The sequence below is a fragment of the Dendrobates tinctorius genome, unplaced genomic scaffold (genome assembly GCF_039654945.1).
Source record: "Dendrobates tinctorius isolate UK_male_01 unplaced genomic scaffold, ASM3965494v1 ptg000014l, whole genome shotgun sequence".
NCBI lineage: Eukaryota > Metazoa > Chordata > Amphibia > Anura > Dendrobatidae > Dendrobates > Dendrobates tinctorius.
The window spans coordinates 30,364,718-30,387,690 of NW_027361682.1; the positions used below are offsets into that span (position 1 = coordinate 30,364,718).

General features: G+C 43.4%; 1 protein-coding gene across 1 annotated transcript in view; it reads left to right on the plus strand.

Annotated features, from left to right (window-relative positions):
* Positions 1–22,973, plus strand: part of GPR142 (G protein-coupled receptor 142) — a 42,464-nt gene that overhangs the window by 15,503 nt on the left and 3,988 nt on the right. Inside the window, exons 2-3 of the mRNA XM_073560438.1 lie at positions 5,857–5,917; positions 6,449–6,616. Coding sequence (XP_073416539.1) covers positions 6,472–6,616 — 145 coding nt within the window. The 5' untranslated portion in view covers positions 5,857–5,917; positions 6,449–6,471. The remainder of the gene's footprint in view (positions 1–5,856; positions 5,918–6,448; positions 6,617–22,973) is intronic.

Below are 22,973 nucleotides of genomic sequence, written 5' to 3' on the forward strand. Positions count from 1 at the left end.
GTGGTGCGATTAGTTTCCGCACCGACCAATTCCCTAGTGAGGGTTTAGGTTTAGGGCGAGCTAGGGTTTTTAGGTTCCTGTGCGTCGCCCGGTGCGGAACCGGCATAGGGAACGTTAGGAGTGCAGGGACACTGGCTCAGGGGAGTTCAGGAGGTCTCCACTTCCCTATTCCCTATTGCAGGGCCCACCATTGTTAATGTTACCCAGGATCCCCTTTATTATTTAAATTCGCCTTACTGGAGGCGGGGTTTCCAGACTACTTTATATATACGTGTAATATCTAAATTCGCCAGTTGGAGGCGGTGTATCCAGCTGCACGTCCTATTATTTAATTTCGCACAACTGCAGGCGGTGTATCCAGGGTCACATGTGTCATATGGGTTCGCCTTGCAGTACTCGCTGTGTCCAGACACACGTGACCTTGACATTATCACCAACCTTACATTTTTTTTTCTGGTGAGCTTTGGCCATGTGGAGACCTGGGAGTAATTGCTGCCGGGCATCACTGAGGTGAGTGGGGAGCGGCAAGGTGTGTTAGAGCCGCTGCAGCAGCAGTTATCAGGGTCTGGGGCCTCTGCTCAGGCAACCAGGAAATCAAAATGGCGGCTTTGGCAAATTGCGGGTCTGGCAAAAGCCCCCTAGAGTCGCTGCTGGGGAGCGGGACTTGTTCATACAGGCGGACGTAACCAGACAGGTGGGTGGAGTTGGTGATCCCCATGGTGCTGTCTGGGGTTCCCTGAGGTGAAGGGGTACGTCCCTGTGGTGAGCAGACTGGTGTGATAGTCCGCGGGGTTTACGCCAAATCTTCAAATACCACCGAAGAAGCTGCCCCTCCTGGTCGTGTGGAGGTGACCAGCGAGTGTATATTTCCTCCATATCCCGGTCCCTTCACCTCCAGGTGTGAGTAGCAGGTGTGCTGCGGGGGAGTAGGGACAAATCTCACCCCTCGCCATTAATCAACCCTGGGAGGCGCAGACCTCATGGTGAAAGGGTTGGAGGGTGGTGTCCCTTGGTGAATAGCGGGGGGGTGTGAGTGTGGTGACAGCGGAGGGCACCTCTGTTGTCGAGTCCAGAATGAGTTCACCAAATTTATGACTAACGAATGTGTGCAATAAACGTTCAGGTCCGGACCTGTGTGTGAACGAGCGTGTATGGGTGGCCACCAAAAAAAAAACATCAGTGGAAGTGTGTTGCGAAGTGTTACCAGCGCATACTAAACATTCACATACATAACCTCGTTCCCCAGGTCGGCACTGTGGAGATGAGTGGTGCCTCCAAAACGAACATGTATTGCCAATACCAGCGGTGCGTTTGTCATTAACCTGAAGTGTCAGGTAGTGGTGGGGTGAACTCAGGATCTGGGCATCCCCGCTGTAGGTGTTTCCCTAATGAGGAGTGGTCTTGAGGGTACAGAGGCCCCTCATTAAGGAGGGGGTACTGTCATGATCCAGCGTGGATCTGACAGATTAAATGGATAAGTGAACTTTTTTTCCTTTGGCTAGATGCCAAAGTGATGTGATTGCCCCTGGTGGCCATTAGAATTATTACATGTGGTGTCGTTCATTCTAAGTCGCCCCGGTGGTGGTGAGTGGTAGTGCACTTTAGTTTCTTTGGTTTAGTGCACGTAATTATACATCAGGTGTGAGGCTCTATAAAAGAGTTCAGGTGTGTCTGATGACTGTTGGTGATATCGTGTGTTAGTCATTCACATGGAAGCCTGGGTGAAAGAAGGAGCTGAACATGAGTCCTGCGCAGCCCAGCAAGAGGGGAGGAGTGGCAGCTATGTGGTCTGCAGGAAGGGCTGGCATGGCGTGGTGGAGTCACAGTTTACGGTGTCAGCAGGAGGTGCTTGCATGGCTTGGTGGAGTGGTGACGATGGTGAGAGTTGCACTCAGCATGCTGGACTTGGTTGCTGAAAACTGGACTCAAGCATGCTGGACTTTTTGGCAGAAGCTGGACTCATCTTTGGGACTCTGTTTACTGGCAGCTGCAACGGGTGGTGGACTCTGCTCCAAGGCTGCACTATGGTGAAGGATCCAGTTATGGTGATGGATCCGGGTGGAGGAGAAGATGCACCCAGGTGGTGTCCTCTGTTGCTAGGAGCGTACGCAACAGAGCAAAACTAAGTGGTGTTTCCCCTGTATTGTCATTTTCCCTCATGTGTGTTTAGTGCAGTGGTGGGATTAGTTTCCGGACCGACCAATTCCCTAGTGAGGGTTTAGGTTTAGGGCGAGCTAGGGTTTTTAGGTTCCTGTGCGTCGCCCGGTGCGGAACCGGCATAGGGAACGTTAGGAGTGCAGGGACACTGGCTCAGGGGAGTTCAGGAGGTCTCCACTTCCCTATTCGCTATTGCATGGCCCACCATTGTTAATGTTACCCAGGTTCCCCTTTATTATTTAAATTCGCCTTACTGGAGGCGGGGTTTCCAGACTACTTTATATATACGTGTAATATCTAAATTCGCCAGTTGGAGGCGGTGTATCCAGCTGCACGTCCTATTATTTAAATTCGCCCAACTGGAGGCGGTGTATCCAGGGTCACATGTGTCATATGGGTTCGCCTTGCGGTACTCGCTGCGTTCAGACACACGTGACCGTGACAAGAACCAAATGGGTTGGTGTGCGTTAAGGCCTAGCTTTTAAAGTTTCCATTATTGTGACACTGGTCACTTCTCATGAACAAGCAGGGAGATAGATAGTTGAGGAGTCCAAGGTCAAGAGCCAGAAGGTTACGTCATAAACAGAGACAAGAGACAAAGCCGTAGTTGTGTAACGGTCTGAGGTCAAAATACAAGGAGGATAGCAGATCAGAGCAAAGGGGTTAAACAGACGGATGGTTAGAAAGAGGTCCAAGGTCAGGCAGCGATATATCAGCAAGTAAAATACAAGGCACAGACTAATCCAACCCCACTTAGCTGAAGCTATCTGAGACTGGCAACTCAGTTAAATAGCAGAGCAATCAAGGGAACCGGGAGCACCTAACGAGAACTCAGCACCTCCCAGTCTCAGATTGGACGGCCAAGCTGTTAAAAACACAGACAGCGCAACACGCCCCTGCACCAGAGGGGACAACTGAGCTGTCAATTATTGCTCAGCATTCTTAAAAGGTTAAGAAAAACACTCCTCATAGAAGTAAGTGCCACCTTTAAAGAGCGGACTGTCTATACACTGTACCAGTCACAGATAGTGCCATCTTTTTGGCTGCTTAGAATTACAATATTTGACTGTCATTAATGGGAACCACTATAATGGTTGGTCACAGTTTATCTGGCATTGCAATTGGAAATTGGTTAGAACTGTAATTGATACAGTATGGGGTAATACTATAGATAGTAGTTAGTGGGCAATGTCTGGCTCACACTAAATGCCCCTTTACATTTAGTGATGCACCAGCAATCCCGACCACGATACGACCCGGTCAGGATCGCTGGTGCATCACTAAATGGTCGCTAGTGAGCTGCCACACAGGCAGATCTCACCAGCGATGTAGCGATGCTCGGCGGTCGTACTTACCTTTCAGACGAAGCGATGACCGCCATCTTCCGCCCACGTCCATAGCTCGCTCGTCGGTGCCAGCAGGAAGCCGACGACGAGAAATGGACGTGGACGGTGACGCTTTAGCGATATCGCTAGCGATATCGCTATGTGTAAAGCCCCCTTTAAGGGTAATGATTATGATTGCTCTGTGTGGTTGGCACTGTTATTTGTGGCTGACACTATTGGTGCAATGAGTAATAACCACTGTTATAATAGGACACTATGTGGATATAACTAGTATAGGCTCTCTATGAATGGCACTGGTCGGGAGTTGGCACTTCGGTGAGGACGCTGGTTGATGTTACTTTTGGGATGCTGGAATGCACTTTATGGCTGGCACTTCTGTAGAGGGAATGTGTAGCTATGACTTTTATAGGGGCACTCTGTGGCTAGCACAAATATGGGGGTTAACTGGCACTATTAGTAGAGGGTGATGGCTAGCACTGTTATGGAGGCACTATATGGAAGTAATTGGGATGCAACAAGTAGCTAGCAATACTGTGGCACAATGTGTACCTGGCATTTCTGTGCAGGAACTATGTGACTAGCACTTTTGTAGTGGTACTTGGTGGTTAACACTAATAGGGTGTGCGACAGGCACTACTGGGAGAATAGCAATGTGTAGCTACCACTATAATGGAGGTAATGTGTCAATCTTTCAATCTTACTATTGGGAGGTACTGTGTGACTCGTACTGGCATGCGGTGGAAAATATTTGGCTAGCACTACTTGGAGGGCAATGTGTAATAGCCAGGTGTGTTGGGCACTGTGTGGCTGACTTTCATGGTTGTCACTATGTGCCTGGCATTGTTTTATGGCGACTGAGGGTAAAGTGGTCTATCAAAAGATGGTGACGCACTCCTGCTCTGAGTTAATCTGTACTTGTCTGATAGCATGTTTGTGAATGTGTATTAAGCAGGTACTAGGATGCAGTAACACAAATGCTGCAGAGCAGGGATCAACGATATTTAATTATTGAACAGTGGAAAAACTCCTCACAGGGAGATAACTGTGCAAACAAAGAGTACAAAACTAAATAAGAGTTGGTTAACTAAACAGTCTTTTGTTAAAGGTTTCACTTATCGTGACTCCGCAGGCCCTCTGAAGGCCCTGTGGGTGGCAAAATGTCGGTGGTGTTCAGTGTAATGTCTGCTGGCGTCCTTGCCTAGCACACGGTCCTTCTTCTGGCGGCAGAGGGTGGTCTCCGGTTTTGCAGGCTGAGCCCCTAGTCCATATATCTCTGGATTAAGAGTAGAGCGCTCCACAAGATTCCTCTCGGCGTGGGTCTCCTTGAGCAGCCGAAGGGCTGCGCTACAATGCTTTACACGGCGAGCGCCTCTCTGGATATCCGCCGACACCCGGACGTTTGTACTGCGATGCTCCATCGATCGCACGCTTCCCTGCGTACCCGCTGGTTTCGGTGAGTCTCTCACTATGCCGATCTTTCTCTTCATGCCGTGGCTTGTCGCTCCCCTCACAACGGTTGTGGTCTGCACCTCATTGGCTTTCTGGCGGGCAACCCATTTTACCCCTTCACCCTGGTTAATGGCTCGCTCCGGCTGCAATTTCGTTCCCCCAGGACAAAGGAGGTTTGGCCCAGCAGTTCCGGACCCGACGCTTCAGCAGCCATAGCAGCCCAGTCCTCCCTTCTACAGATGCTTGGTAATGAACTCCATGCAGCTCTCGTACCAACTCATGTATTGCCTTTAAGTTGCGCATATCTGTGTATGCATAGATGTAATTTAGAGTTAAGTGGCTGTAATATTCATGGCACTATCTCTAGTACTAGATTTTCTCATCAATCGCTTTTTTTATATTTAGCTCACCTGTAATGTTAGGAAAGAATGGAGGTAAGCCAATTATGTCATTACATCCCGTAGTGTGCAGAAACCGTGAAACAGAAGGGTGGTGACTAAAGTGCAAACACTGTTAGAACAGCGTACGGGATTCTGCACGACATAAGCCTGAAAAATTATAAAATACTTGTCAGAGCGACCTTAAAGGGATTTTCCAGTCATATGGGAATAGAGGTAGGGAGAAGTTGTTTCCTGCTCTTCCAGTCTATATGGGGGTGTGGTAATTCAGATGTGGTCACTCTGCATTGAAGAGTATGTGAGTTGACTTAAAAACCAATTACCGGTATGTCCTGCCTTTAAAACATTTTCCCAACACAGAGCTCAAAATCCCCAATCAACGGTACCAGAATTGGATCTTCCACATATCAGACATTTCTTCCTGTTGAGCTATTGAGTTATTGTCCTACTGCCCATGACTGATTTGCTTTGCGTAACCAACTAAACTTTTTATTTTGCAATTATAGCACTGGGGAAAAAATCTACTTCAAGATGTGACTGCAGATACTCAAAACTCTAGTTCATATGGTAAGAAAGTTAGTTAAGTTAGCAAGTAGTTTGTTACGAGGATCTTGGAGAACATTTCCAAGTTCTTTTGCAGATTTTGGCCAACTGATTTGCTTCTCTATTAGGAGCTTATACAACATGGACTCTGAGGAGGCTACACCATAAGGTGTTTCGCCGTTATAGTCCTTTATTGTTTTGGCCATTTGTTTTGGGTTACTGTGCTCCTATAAAAAGAAACTGGATCAAATTTGAAGTGTTTGCTATCCGGCACTTCTTCTCAAGTGTTTCATGAAAAGTTGATCGTCTTGACTTATAACCTTCTCAGGTGGAACCTAAGTCTTTTACTAAGATTTTCATGAAGACCACCATAAGACTTCCCTAAAGATGGTTGTTTTAGAGGATTCAGATATTTCTGCACTGCAAAAATGTAATACCCAACCAGAAGCATAGCCTTGAACATTTTACTGAAAGTGTCATCTTGAAGCTAAGACATTGTAGTAGTTATACATTTTGTGGATAATGAAGTCAACATCTCCATCTTTCTCCCCCCAGAACTGCACTTATGACTTCTAAAGATGATCCCTTTACAAAATACCAGTGAAAACAAAACATCCATGTTGGCAGTGGAAGAGGAAGGACAAAAAACAGACCCTTCCCCTTGTGTGCTTGGCTATATACCAATTATATATTATAGTGTACTACTTGGTCTTGGTTTACCAGGTGAGTGTACTTGTTACCCAATCCCTAGGACATTTTTCCCAATGAACTTCAATATATTTGTGCAATTGTTTTGTGATAGCATTTGAAAAGCCATCTAAGTTACCTTTGATTAAAACGAACTACAGTAAAGGCCAAAGATGGTCTCTCAGGATAATCAACCTAGTAGTAGCAGTAGTTTATTGTTGGAGGTTGTCACAGCTCCGATTGTCATACCATCACCACCAGATAGTGATATCATCTTGTTCAAGTTAGTGGGGCAGTGGAACCTTATGTACAGCCATCACTCCATCAAAATCAATTGTTTCTAACACTTAACATGAGATGTCTTCACGCTATTGAGGCCATTGGTTTTCCCATCACATGTTGTGCTATCACTTTGGGCACTGTTCCAATCTAGTGGACTTAGCCCGAGCATACTTGACATATAGAAATTAAGAAAACAGCATACAAATCCTATAATATACCAAATTATTTCTTTATTGTTCTTTGGTATCTTTTCATCTTCCATTTTCGACTTCTTTTTATTTTATTCCTCCTGTTCTGCTATATCTTTTTTCTTTTGTTTTATCCTATGGCTACTTTTTACATTTTCTACTGTCTTCCTTTTACGTCTTTTTTTATTTTCATTTTCTTACTTTTTTGCTTTTTCTTCTTAGTTTTTTTCATCTTCCTCCTTTTTCTTCTTTAATTTCTCCTCCTTTTCCATTTTTCCTTTTCTAGATCTTTTCATTTTTTTTGCATGCTTTTTCTCCATTTCCCATTCTTATTTTTGTCTTTTTTCTGTCCTCTTTTTTCCACCTCGTCTTTTTCCTTTTTGCCATCTTCACTTTCTTTTTTTCTTCTCTTTTCCTTGTTTATTTTCTCCTTCTTTGCTTCTTTTTCTGTTTCTTTTTTCTTCCCATTTCTTCTACTTTCCTGTTTAATTGATCTTCCTTTCTTCTCTTTCCTTCTTTTTCATCTTTCTTCTTTTTTCTTGCTCATCCTGATTCTTCTTTATATTATTCTTTCTTCGTAGTGTTTTATATTGCTTCTCTTTTCTTCTTTTTCTATTTATTTTTTTCTTCCTATATCTTCTACTTTCCTGTTTTTTGTTTCTCCTTTCTTCTCTTTCCTTCCTTTTCAACCTTCTTCTTTTTTCTTGTTCTTCCTGATTCTTCTTTATATTATTCTCTCTTTTTAGTGTTTTATTTTTCTTCCTACTCCTGCTTCATCTTGTTTTTCTTCCTGCTTTTCTTTCTCTTTAGCTTTTCTTCTTTATTTTTATTTTCCTCTTCTACTTCCTTTTTTCTGTTCTTCTCCTTTATATGTCTTCATTTTTCTTCTTTAGCTAATTCCTCTTTTAGAATTCTTCTTATTCTTTTTATTTTTCCTTTACTTCCTTCTTTTCACTTGTTCTTAACTTTTCTTCTTCCTTTTCTTTTTACAATTACTTACTTTATTTCTCTTACATTCTCTTCTTTATTTTCTTCCTTCTCCTTATATTTTTGTCTTGTTCTTCATTTTTTTCTGCCTCTCTCTTTCTATCTGCTTTTCTTCTACATTTTAAATATACTTATAATTTTATATCACTACTCCCATAAGTTTGTGTGATGCCGAAACCACGTTTTTCTCTTCTTGTCTACGTGGGCAAGGTTTGTATAATTGGTCATTAATTACGTTCAGCTACATTGCCTTGGTAACATGTGGCTGATTACGTGAGAACACCCACTGACTAGCACATTATTCCTAATTCTTATATTAAATGCCTGTAAAATGTTACAGGGAAAGGGACAGAATATAGGTGACACATTATTTATCAATTTATACAGGATACACGGACCAATTGCTGCAGCCTTGTTAACCCCTTTAAGAGTAGTAATAAGGGGCACTTAACCTCTTAATCTGGGTACATAATGAGTGTAAGGTTCATACAAATAACACCTTGTACATGCCCAACACATTAGGTGTATAAAGGGCAGATATGCCATATGTTTCATGCAAATGATAACGGGAGACTAACTTCACAAATCTGCTGGAAAAAATGTCTACCGAATTCGATAAAAGACAGCTACAATTAGATCTCAGAAAGTCGGGCAAAGAAAGTCCATGCATTTTAGAAGGAATCTTTACACTGTGAGCTAACACCTCTCTGCAGCTCCTGATGTTTCAGTGTCTGTTCTGATGGTGCTTTGTAGATTTGACAGATGTATTTTTTATGCCAGGAACTTTACTGCGCACATAACTACTATGGCTCCTAAATTAAGCTCAATTCTCATCTGTATCTTTGATCTTACATTTTTATGTAGCCCCTGATGGTTCAGTATCTGTACACATGGTGCTTTGTTTATTTGACTTTTTTTTATGACAAGCATTGTGCTACACATATACCTATTTTTGGTTCCTAATTTTTTGTTCAGTTCTCATTCACAGCTTTGAACTCCCATTTTTCTGCAGTTCCTGATGTTTCAGTGTCTGAACATATGGTGCTTTGTTGATTTCACAACTGTAGTATGTACGTCAGGCACTGTTCAGCATATACAGTATAGCTACTATTTCATTATTGAAAGTTCAGTTCTCATTCATAGCTCTGAGCTTACATCTCCCTGCAATCACTGATAGTTCAGAGTCTGTGCATACATACGAAATTGAGTCAAGAGATATAGTTTTTCGGCGATGAGCTATACTGGACTGTTTTGTGAGATATGCTGTATAGTTTAACTAAAATCCCAATTTCAAAAAAGTTGGGATGCTATGTAAAATGGAAAGCAAAGAAGAATGCAATGATTTGGACATATTATACGCAGAACATAGAACAGATCAGAAGGTGAACGTTAGACATCTTCCTATCTCATTTGAGAAAAAATAACATGTTTAGAAATTGATGGCAGCAACACATCTCAAAAAAGTTGGGAGAAGGTTAATAAACAGGTGGAAAAGTAAGTGAAGAAGATGAAGTAATGAAGAACAGCGGAAGGGTGAATTTTCAACTACCTGACTATGTATAAAAAGAGCATGTTAGAAAGGCAGAGTCTCGCAGAAGTAAGGATAGTCAAAGAAACACTAAACTGTGCATCTAAAAATTGTGGAAAATGTTCAGAAAAAAGTTCCTCAACTTAAAATGCAAAGATTTAGAATATCTCACCATCTACAGAACATAATATCACCAAGAGATTCAAAGATTCTGAAGAAGTCAATGTTTACCAGGGACAAGGCCGAACGTTCAATATTGGAAACTTGTGATCTATGGGCCCATAGAGGGCACGGCATTAAAAACAGGCGCAATTCAGTCGCAGGAATTTTTCCATGATGGGCTCAGGAATACCTCTAGAAATTATTGTCTGTGAGCACAGTTCACCGTGCTCAATCATGCAAAGAAAATGCCTTATATCAACCTTATTCAGAAACGCTGCCGTCTTCTCTAGGCCAAAACTCATTTAAAATGGACTGAGGCAAAATTGAAAACTGTTTTGTGGCCAGATTAATCAAAATATGAAATTCTTGATGACAATCATGGATGCCATGTCCTGCGGACTCAAGAGGGGAGGAACCATCCAACTTGTTATCAGCGCCCAGTTCTGCACTTCTGATGATATGGGGTGGCATTGGTGCTTATGGCACAGGCAGCTTTCACATCTTGAAAGGCACTATCATTGCTGCACCATATACTTATATTTACTGCTGATCATGCAGCCATTCTGATAGATCTGTTCTCAGAAACACAAATCTACTTAAGGATGAGAACAGCACAAGCCTAAGGCGGTGTCCTCGAAGACAAGGCTTTATTGTCTATTTACGATGTATAACCTGTACTGCTGATTCTTGCTGATTCACTTTACTCCTGTAATGCAGTTACATGATGCAGCACTGACAGCTGTCCTTTATATTGTATACATTGGCCATGACACAGAGGGTGAATATAATGTATCTGCCTGCAAGTGCAAAAGGTTACATACATTCTATAAATAGGGGAAATTTCATTTCTATGCATCTCCTCATTTTTGTGAATGTGTCATTCCGCATATGAATACAATTACATGTAAGTGTCAAAAGACCGGGCTATAAGAAAACCTATTTGAAAACTCTTTATGGTTGGTAAGGATCGATGTGGGCTCTCAGGTGGTTGCTCCTTCCTTACGTTAGGGGTCCTGCCATATATGTTAATACAAGTGACTGAGTAAGCGTAAGATGCACATAGTTGAAAGATGTGAGAAGAGCAGAACAGCAAAAGTGTCTAAAAGAACCTGAATTATTACCATCTTTTCAGTTAGCCATTAAAAGGTATCAACTACTGAGGACTCTCAATCCTGAATATTTTTCTATCCACTGGCTAACACGGTACAAAGATATACATCTTTCCTGTAAAAGAGCCCGTAATCCTTAGATAGACGCCAGATGACAGATATCTCTCCAGATTCCCCCACGCACAAGAACCCCGCGGAACTTATGTGGTTGCGCAGTGTTTATTGTTCTCCATATGGGGAACGTAGGAAGACATTGACTAATCTCCCATTTGCTTTATTTCCTCCAACAGGAAGTAGCAATCATAGTTGTCCATTCATTAAGCAATAGAAAGCTGATTTTGGTCACCCGGTCACCCAATTGTGCACAAGTATATTTAGTCCCCCATCCACTGATCCTGCTGAAATTGGCAAGTTCCTACATCTTCATTCTAACATGTATGGGTGTATACTTGTATGCAATTAGGTGACCAAAGACAACTTTATGTTGCCCATTTTAGTTGGATTTTCCTTTACCTATATACAGTAAAAAATGCAGATTAGAAGAGTGGTGGCAGACCAGAAGTCACTACACTATCTGTAATGTGTACCTAGTATATACTGGTTCTCCGACAAGAAACCAAACTATAGGGAAAATTCAATATGGCGTAATTTAAAGGTTTCCAATATGGAGGCTCTTGAATATAAATTTTGAAAACTTTTGCTGTTGTTCATCATTAAAAAAATACAACCTCCTGGTCTCTCCACATTTAGTGCACCTCTGGACTTGCAACCACATAGTCAACCCACACTTCAGGCTCAGTCACAGTGTTAAGGACTACTATCGCTGTTCTCTTTGTGAGGCTCACTCTTCACACCAGCATCTGCAACTACTTTCCACACTATAATCATCACAGCGCAATAAAACAGTACACTCCTGGATCACTAGGCTCTCCAACCTGTCTTTGGCCCACTTACTCCATCAGATTCAGCCTGTTGCCTACTGGTTGCACTTGCCTGGCTTTGGTTATGGTATCTACTTTTTGTAGCTTGCTTTCTCAGCTTTGCTCACCCTTTCATTTGGTTCACAGAGCTACTTTAGTCTGCAAGCATTCAACCTCCTCCAATATGTCTTTTGATGGGGGGCACTTACTGTAAGTGCTGGTCCCTTCCTCTCTTCTTTGAATGCAGACAGTCGCTTACACTTACAGAGGTAATCTCCCCCATGTAACCAGGTGCAGCATACAGCTCAAAATTTTGCTATTTTCACTACTTATCTGCTAGCCACAAGCCACTATGCATTAGCCTGGCTCTTGCTTTCTACCCATGCCCTCTGTAATTGACAATGTTCAGGAAGAAACCCAGCTCTTAAGGCCCTGTGACACACAGCGATCTCGCCAGCGAGATCGCTGCGTGTGACGGAGATAAGCGACCGGCCCCCCCTGCTGGGTATCGCTGATCGTGCTCGATCGGCCTGGGCCATTTCTTGAGCGCTGGTCTCCCGCTGGCCAGCGCGCATCGCTGCATGTGGCAGCGAGAGACCAGCGATCAGCGACGCTGGACACTGGTTTCTAATGTAAACATCGGGTATCCAGAAGCCGCGGCTCTTGGATACCTGCTGTTTACCTTGGAAACCGGCGTACACGCTGGTTTCCGAGGTAAACAGCAGATATCCAGGAGCCGCGTGGCTCTTAGATACCTAATGTTCACCTTGGAAACCAGCATGTACGCCGGTTTTCAAGGTAAACAGCGGGTATCCAAGAGCCGCGGCTCCTGGATACCCGATGTTTACATTAGAAACCAGCTTGCTCACTGGTGCTGATCGCTGGAGGGGCTGTCTATGTGACAGCTCACCAGCGATCAGCCTAATGATGTCTCAGCGATTCCATCCATATCGGATCGTTGGTGGGATCGCTGGGACATCGTTATGTGTAACGGGGCCTTTAAATAAGTTCTGTCTGTCATTAACATTCACATTAGCTTGGATTAAAGGGGAATGTGCTAGGAGGATCATCCTTCCTAAACCATCTACATGGGCATGTAGGTCCTAGAAAGTTGAATAAAATGATACCTTCATATCTACAATCAGATGTTTTATTCCAGAGAAAGTCACATTTTTCTTATATGTAACTGAGCCAATAAGATCTATGGGTCAGACATAGATCTCCCCAAAAATCTACTCTAGAGATTATTTTAAATGAAAGGGGGAGTTTCCAGTGTGACTGACACTTTGCTCTAATAATCACACAAAGCTCTGCATTGAGATCAGAGCTACCACAGTACAGCATAATTAACACAGCACCGCACAGCTAACTCAGTACAGCAGAAGTGAAGTTTGTCTCATTACAAACATTTGCCACAGCACTTGTCTTCTCATAGTACTGGCAGCTCTGTTGTGGAGCTGTGCCTGATTATAACGAACATAGTACACCAGAGTGGAACCTTGTCTCATTACAAACACAATAAGCAAATTTGTACTTGTATACTGACAGAGCTGTCCACTTTGCTGTACTTCCACTCGCTCACCCCCACATATATACACACTGACTTCCTGTGAGATGGAAACGGAAGCATTATGAAACTACAGCAGCAAATGTTTTTGTAACACATTAACATAGTTTTGAAGGCTGAAGGAAGATCTTATGTCCATCTAGTTCAGCCTATTTTTAGTGCAGCTGTTCTGCATTGTTGATCCTGGGGAAGGCAAAAAACCCACAGAGTAGAAGCCAATTTTCTCCATAGGGAAAAAAATTCCTTCCCCTAAGCTGGGTCAACCATCTACCTATAATATTATGTTATTCGTAACCTTCTATACTGTTACTCACAAGAAAAGCATCCACTCCTTTCTTAAATTCATTCAGTGAGTTGGCCATCACCACTTCCTCAGTAAGAGAATTCCAGAGCCTCACTGCTCTTACCGTGAAGAACCCTCTTCTGGTGCAGAAATTGTCTTTCCTCCAAACGAAGAGAATGCCCCCTTGTCCTTGTCACAGTCCTTGGTACAAACAGTTCATTGGAGAGATCTCTGTATTGCCCTCTGATATACTTGTACATATATATTAGGTCTCCCCTAAGCCTTCTCTTTTCTAGAGTAAATAGACCTAATTTTGATAATCTTTCTGGGTATTGTAGTGAACCAACTCCATTTATCATTTTAGCAGCCCGCCTTTGAACCCTTTCAAGTTCAGTAATGTCTTTCTTGAGCACCGGCGTCCAAAATTGCACACAATACTCCAAGTGTGGTCTGACGAGTGATTTGTACAGAGGGAGAATTATGTTTTCATCTCGTGTCCCCAGACCTCTTCTAATGCATCCCATGACCCTATTCGCTTTGGTGGCAGCTGCCTGACACTGGGCACTCCAATTTAGCTTCTTATTGACTAAGATGCCTAAGTCTTTTTCCATGTCTGATTTGCCCAGCAGTTTCCCATTTAGTAAGTAATTATAGCATCTGTTTCTCCTTCCCATGTGCATAACCTTACACTTATCTGTTAAACCTCATTTGCCATTTTTCAGCCCAATTCTCCAATTTACTCAAATCTGTCTGTAGTTGCAAACTGTCCTCCTTTGTATTAACTACCTTATATAGTTTTGTGTCATCTGCAAATACTGATATTTTACTGTGTAAGCCATCCACTAGATCATTAATAAATATATTAAATAGTAGGGGGCCCAATACAGAACTCTGTGGTACCCCACTAGTAACCCTGGCCCAATCTAAGTATGCACCATTAATAACCACTTTTTGTTTTCTATCACTAAGCCAGCTACCTACCCATCTACACACATTTTCCCCTAGCCCAAGCTTTCTCATCTTACTTACCAATCTTTTATGTGGGACAGTGTCAAATGCTTTAGAGAAGTCGAGATAAATGACATCCAGTGATTCTCCTTGGTCCGTTTGAGAGCATACATCCTCATAGAAGCTGATCAGGTTAGTTTGACAGGAGCGATCCTTCATTCAGTAATAAGACAAACTTCACTTCTGCTGTATGCCAGCTCTCTGGAATGCACTTCCCCAGACGATCAGACTGATACCTAGCCCCGACCTATTCAAGCGCGCTTTGAACGCCTATCTCTTCAAACAAGCCTACCACATCAACTAGTTAGTAAACTAACTTTGCCCTGTTCCCTCCTTCCAAATATTATTCTGAATCTACACCCTACTATTCATCTGTCTCCACACCCTCCATGCACACGATAACTGCACTTGATACTTGACTATTGCACTTAAACACACGGGCTGATGACCGGATCATGCAGCTTTATGTAAAAATCCCTATTTATTATAATTGCCAGACCTGAAATAACAAGCACTTTTCACCTACTGTGTCCCCCCCATTTCCTTGTAGATTGTAAGCTTGCGAGCAGGGACCTCACTCCTAATGTCACTGTTTAAATTGTCTTAACTTGTATTTAATTTATTGTCTGTACATGTCCACGCTTACTTGTAAAGTGCTGCGGAATATGTTGGTGCTATATAAATAAAAATTATTATTATTATTATTATTATTATTATTATTATTATTATTATTACTATGTTAGCTCTGCTGTAATGTGTTAGGATAGTCAAGGAATCTGAGGTCAAGAGCCAAGAGGGTAATTCATAAACATAAGGAAGAGAAAAAATCATAGTCAGATAATGGACCAAGGTCAAAATACCAGGAGGATAGAGGATCAGAGCAAAGTGGTTAAACAAATGGATGGTCAGAACAAGGTCTAAGATTAGACAACGATATATCAACAAGCAAAAATACATGGCACAGAGTAACCAACCACACTTAGCTGAAGCGTATCTGGGACAGACAGCTTAGTTAAATAGCTAAATAATCAAAAGAACCAAGAGCACTTGATGAGAGCTCAGCACTTCCTGGTCTCAGATTGGATGACTGAGCTGTCAATAAAAACACAGACAGCTCAGCTTGCCCCTGCACCAGACTGGACAACTGAGCTGTCAATCACTGCACAGACAGCTCAGCACGCCCCTGCACCAGACTGGACAACTGAGCTGTCAATCACTGCACACATTGCCCAGCACTGCGAGGTGGAATCATCCCATGCATATAAGAACAATATGGATTTCCCTTTAATTAGACATCGGATCGCAAATATCAAGGTATCATTTTATTCAACTTCATATGACCTACATGCATATATACAGGGTGGGCCATTTATATAGATACACCTAAATATAATGGGAATGGCTGGTGACATCAACTTCCTGTTTGTGGCACATTAGTATATGGGAGGGGGAAACGTTTCAAGATGGGTGGTGACCATGGTGGCCATTTTGAAGTCGGACATTTTGGATCTAACTGTATTTTTTTTTCAATGGGAAGAGGGTCATGTGACATCAAACTTATAGAGAGTTTCACAAAAAAACAATGGTGTGCTTGGTTTTAACATAACTCAGGAATTATTTACAAGTTTATGATCACTTATAAAATGTGTTCAAAGTGCTGCCCATTGTGTTGGATTGTCAAAGCAACCCTCTTCTCCCACTCTTGACACACTGATAGCAATACCATAGAAGAAATGCACATCTCGTATCTTCACAGCATAGACAATTGCCTTCAGATGACCCCAAAGATAAAAGTCTAAGGGGGTCAGATCGGGAGACCTTGGTGGCCATTCAACTGGCCCACGATGACCAATCCACTTTCCACGAAACTGTTCATGTAGGAATGCTCGGACCTGACACCCATAATTGATGGTATGATGTGGTATATTGGGTACAAAGATAGTGGGGCCATTCTTCATCAATAGAAACATGAATGCCACTGGATATCTGAAATTGCTACATGATGATGTGTTGCCCTCTTTATGCACTGAAGATGGTGCGTTCCCGGAGTTTTTCCAGCAAGATGATGCACCACCACATCATGGGTGTCAGGTCCAAGCATTCCTACAAGGAATCTGACCCCCTCAGACCAGCATTTCTTCTGGGGTGTCGCTATCAGTGTGTCAAAAGTGGGAGAAGAGGGTTGCATTGACAATCCAACACAATGGGCAGCACTTTGAAGACATTTTATAAGTGGTCATAAACTTCTAAATAACTCATGAAAGAATAAAGTTACACTAAAACCAAGCACACCATTGTTTTTCTTGTGAAAATTCTCAATAAGTTTGATGTGTTACCTGACCCTTTTCCCATTGGAAAAAATAAGGTTGGATCCAAAATGGCCGACTTCAAAATGGACGCCATAGTCACCATCCATCTTGAAAAGTTTCCCCCCTCCCATATACTAATGTGCCATAAACAGAAAGTTGATATCACCAACCATTCCCATTTTATTTAGGTGAATCCATATAAATAGCCCACCCTGTAGATGACATCTTCCTGGGCATCATTCAATAATATATTACAGTGCTCGGGTAAACAATTCCAACAGTCATAGGCTATGGTCACATTTACGATAGTCTTCTCATAGTATGTACCTGATTATAACTATTACAGTGCAGCAGAGTGGAACCTTGTCCTATTACAAACACAACAAGCACATTTAAGGTCCCGTTTCACATATCGACGCACCAGCGATTCCGACAACGATACGACCTGGTAAGGATCGTTGGTGCGTCGCTACATGGTCGCTAGTACGCTGTCAAGCAGACAGATCTCTTCAACGACGCAGCAACGTTACGGCGATCCGTGCAACGATACGGCGATCCATATAATGACCTCGGCGGTCATTGGTACCTTGTCACACAGCAGCTATTCTGACGACTCACGCCTGCGTCCCTGAGTTCTGCGTCGCCAACGAGGTTGCTCGTCGGCGTCAAACACAGTGATGCATGCTGGCCAGCGGGACACCAACGATCAAAAAATGGCCTGGGACATTCAAGCACGATCAGCGATATCCAGCGAGGGGGCCGGACGCCGCTATGTGTCACACGTAGCGAGATCGCTGGCGAGATTGCTGTTGCGTCACAAAATCTGTGACGTTTCTGGCGAGCTCGTTAACGATCTGTGAGACGGGGCCTTTACAGTTGTCTACTCACAGAGCTGTCAACTTTGTTGAGCTTCCCTCTCCCACTTCCACAGGCTTTCTGTAAGATTGAAGGTTAAGCATAATGAGAGGGCACCTGCAGCAGCAATTTTTTTTTGCAATGAGACAAACTTCACTTCTGCTGTATTGTGTTAGCTGACCCTATTGACCATGTGGAACAAATTAGCTTTCCATCATTTGTCCTTAATTTTTAAGGAAAAAAAAAAAAAGTACAGCATGCAGTTTTACTTCTTTAGTTTATTTTAAGGAATCTGTGACAAAAGTAAGAACTTCCAACCTACCCACACAGTGTACTTTTTGGAAATGACCATTGAGTGTTACCTTGAAAATTGACCTTCTAGAGGGGTGGTCTTCACAAAGAAGATACCCAGAGTGCAAAAAATATATTATGGAGAATATTGATGGACATTTGGTCATATAGGTGATATTATGGAGAGTACAAATAATGCCCAAATAACACTACACATTGTCCCGATGAACAGTGCCATGTATTCTTTGGTCAATGCCACTTTACATGTATACGAACTACACAGTTGAATGTCTATATAGTGCCCATTAGTAAGACTTTGATAAGAAATGGTGCCATTCAGACTCAAAGTTAAAGGGGCCTCTTTTAGATACTTTAACCCTTTCGATCAATGACAAATCATAGCACTGTACTAGCTCCAGTAAGAATGGCAACATCAACCGTTCCATCTCTAATTTTGCCAGTCAACGTTAAAAATATGAAAGTAATCATCTGCCATGGGTTGCACCATTGGTTTTCCTCAGCATTCATTATTCTTCATGATTTCCGCTACGGTAGCCAAGTGTCTTCTAAATGTAATTTTCCATCGAGAGGTGGTAAGTAGCATTGTCCTTCAAAAATGACCTTAATGAGCGCAGATCAAGCCAAGTGTGCACAAATGTCCTCCAGCTATTTGCCATCTTTACATGGGCACACAGTCTTGGACATTGGTTAACACTATGCGTATTTACTTTACAAAACGTCCAGACTGCCCCATAGCTGTATCTCCATAGTGAATAGTGCTGACGTGACAACGATCACAGTGCCGACAGATGCTCTGTGTTACCTCAGTGTACCAATGTCACAATTGTGGAAATGGATGAGTATGGATGTTAATGCTTGGACACACACTTATCTTACAGTAATTTACACGTCACTTGACTAGAAAACAAAACTAACATTACAACATTGTCTCTAAATACATAATCACTCTTATTGTACAATATAAATTATATTCTATGATTGACCCTACTGTGGTGTAGTGACCACTGTGTCCACTAGGGGGCGCTGTATGGATGTCCCAAGAGAGTGGATGAATGGCAAGATACTGAATGACCCATATGTATCTCAAGGTGGGTGGCCTTGAGATGGAGATTTATGTGTGTGTTAATCAGCAGTGATACTACTGAGGTGCTGGTTCAATGTGTCAGGGACTAGTTACTTACAAACCCACCCAGGGGGTGTGTTAAAAGAACACTGTTGTAAAGAGTGTGAGTGGTTGAAGGAACTGTGATGAGGTCATAGTCATGTGACCCGGTGGGCGTGGCTATGGACCATATCATGTGGCCAGGGTAGGTCACATGGGGTGAATGCTGGGACCTGGTTGGTCCAGTGTGGAAGGTCCCGTCTGAGTGAGATGAGGCTGCCTTCTGACAGCAAGTGAACGCTGTGTTAATGGCTGCACGTGCCTGGTAATTCCCTGGAGGGAATGGACGTCTGCCGCATGATGGTGAAGGAACCATGAGTGACCCTGACATGGGTGAGATAACACTGAGGCTGAAGAGCCTGTGTAATGGACATTTGCTTAACCTGTGTGAGTACAGGATAACCAGAGTGAAGCTGTATAATGGACTCTATGCTGTGTAATGTGAAGTTTATATTGCTGCTGTGGTTTATTATGCCGGAATAAACCGCATGGACTATGTTATGGTTTATGAAAACCCGGTGCCGGATGTGTTTTATTCGCTGCCTAGCGAGGATTCCCTATGTGAATAACAGCGCTACCTCACACTACCTAGACAGATCTTGGGGCTCACAAGGTCAAAAGGAGGGAGGCTTTGTGTCCAAAAAGAGCTGGCATCCATCAATGAAGAATTTCTTTCATTCAGGTTCTAATCACCTCTACAGGAGCTTACATTAGACAGTAAGGAAAGGTTCCACAATTTTTTGGCACATTTTTAGTTGCTCACCTTTTCTCAGAGAAACCATTAAAACATGTGGCGACCCACTACGCACATGTGCTCTAACTTTATAATTTTAGGGCATGAGTTTTAGTCAGTTTTTTATACCAGCAAGACTGGATCATATTTGGTTCTACTGGACCAAACTAGGATTTTTAGATGTACAGTAATTACTTAATTAGTTTTTCTTTAATAATCCCTCCTACTCTGCACTCATTACCTGTATTAATTGCACCTATGTGAACTCGCTACCTGTATAAAAGACATCTGTGCAGACAATCAATCACACTCCAACCTCCCCACCATGCCCAAGATCAAAGAGCTGTCTAAGGACACCAGGGACAAAACTGTAGGCCTGCACAAGGCTGGGATGATCTACAGGACAATAGGAAAGCAGCTTGGTGAGACGGCAACAACTGCTGGCACAATTATTGGAAAATGGAAGAAACACAAGATGACTGTCAATCTTCTTCGGTCTGGGGCTCCATGGGGTAAGGATGATTCTGAGAAACGTCAGGAATCAGCCCAGAACTACATGGGAGGACCTGGTCAATGGACCACAGTCTCAAACATTACCGTTAGTAACATACTACACTGTCGTGGATTAAAATCCTGCAGAGCACTCAAGGTCCCCTTGCTCACAAAAGCACATGTCCAGGCTCATTTGAAGTTTGCCAATGACCTTGTGATCCAGAGAAGGCATGGGAGAAGGTCATATGGTCAGATGAAATAATAGAACTTTTTGCTATCAACTCCATTCGCCGTGTTTGGAGGAAAAAGAAGGATGATTACAACCAAAAGAACACCGTCCCAACCGTGAAGCATGGTGGGGGAAACATCATACTTTGGAGGTGCTTTTTTGCAAAGGGTTCAGGATGACTGCACCATATTGAAGGGAGAATAGATGGGGTCATGTATGGAGAGATTATGCCCATCACCCTCCTTCCCTCAGTAAGAGCATTGAAAATGGCTCATGGCTGAGTCTTCCAGCATAACAATGACCTAAAAAAACACAGCCAGGGCAACTAAGGAGGAACATTTCAAGGTCCTGGCGTGGTCTAGCCAGTCTTCAGACCAGAACCCAAAAATTTGGAGGGAGCTGAAACTCAATACCCAACGACAAACCCAAAACCTGAAAAATCTGGCGAAGATCTGTATGGAGGAGTGGGCTAAAATGCCTGCAGCAGTGTGTGAAAACTTCGTCAAGAACTACAGGAAATGTCTAACCTCTATAATTGCAAACAAAGGTTTCTGTACCAAATATTAAGTTCTGAATTTCTATTGTATCAAATACTTGTTTCATGAAGTAAAATGCAAATTAATTATGTAAAAATCATACAATGTGATTTTCTGAATTTCTTTTAAGATTCTGTCTCTTACCTTTGAAGTGTAGGTAGGAAAACTTGCAAAATCGGCAGTGTATCAAATACTTATTTTTCCAACTCTATACTATGTATATTCTATAATCATATTTTTTCTTATTGTTTTCTAGCACTCAGTAGAAGGTCTATTTTATTTTGATATAGTTTAGATATTTTTCCTGATATATTGTGTGGCCGTTTCGCGCTATTGTGCTTCTTTGGGTCATGAAGAAGACCCGTAGAAGTGAAATAGCGCAAAACGGCCGTCGTCCTCACACTCCACTCCCCCTTGTACTGCTGAACAAATTTTAAGCATTGCAATACTGGATTTTGGACGGGTGAGTGCTACCTTTTTCTTATGGATTTATTGTTATATACAATGTCTGACTATTATGATAACAATACCACTAGTACTATATATATTCATTTGTGTGCCATTGTGTACTGCTAGCAGGTACGCAGGATGCAGTGACGTTTATGTTCTAGAGGTAACTTTCCTCAGTCTCAGCCTGTCCAACCAAAAGGGGTAACAAGGGTTGCCCTCGCAGGGGCTCAATACAAGTAAACGCAAACAGAAGAGAACACGACTCCCGGCGGGAGCCGGTCACTATAGGGCCACGGTAAGGCTGACTACGGGTCCTTAACTATATAGTCAACTTAGCCGTCCTGACATCCCTCGGCGTTCTGGACGGTGGTCCTTCGGCAGGGCAGCCGCTGGGCCCAGCTACTGAAGAGTTGGTGTAGTCTTCGAGCGTTCTGCTGCTCCTGTGGCGCTGGGGCACCTCCGGCCCCGGAGGAGTCCTTGGATGAGTGGACCGCAGCCCCTGGACTGGGGCAGGCGGCAGTGATGCGGGGTGGCGGGTGACAGGCCACCTGTGCAGCCAGCAGCTGCGACGGGGACCCCGCGGTAGGCAAAGGCTCGGCCCTTGCCACGGACCGGAGCGGGACAGTGGTGGCCGCCGACTGCACGGGACTTGCCGTGGCCACTGGTGAGAGCAGGGCGGCTGCGGGTGGCGGGGAATGGGCCGCAGCCGCGGGCTGGGGCGAGGCGGCCGCGGGCTGAGATGAGGCGGCAGCAGTCGTGGGCTGGTGCGGGGCAGCAGGTCTCGGACGGTCGTCTCGGTGCCGTCCCTCTGATGTCCTCAGTGAGCGTCTCCCCTGGCACTGGTAAGTCGCTCTGGCTCTCAGTCGCTCCCATGGTCTCCTGCTGCTTCTGACCCGGTCTGCTGACTCATCGTGACTAGCACTCCCCGCCCCTTTTATATTGGCTCCTCCCCTAGCCCAGCTGTCCATCTCAACGGTCCGTCCCGGAACTCTGTCCCCCGGGAATGGTTTCCCCCGGAACCTAGATGACGGCCCCCTTGGTTCCGGCCCGGACACCCGACGGGGACCGTTCTTCCCACAATTGTACAGAATATATGTGTAATCGTATATTTGTTATTTATATGATATACAGTATATGTCACACACATTAATGCAATTGTCTATAATTCTTCACAAGTGTAGAAATTGATTAGATACATCTGGCTATTTTCTGATATACAATATTATCTTACTGTAGAAAACAGAAAGCAAAAAACACAAATATCCTGAACTAAAAGTAAAA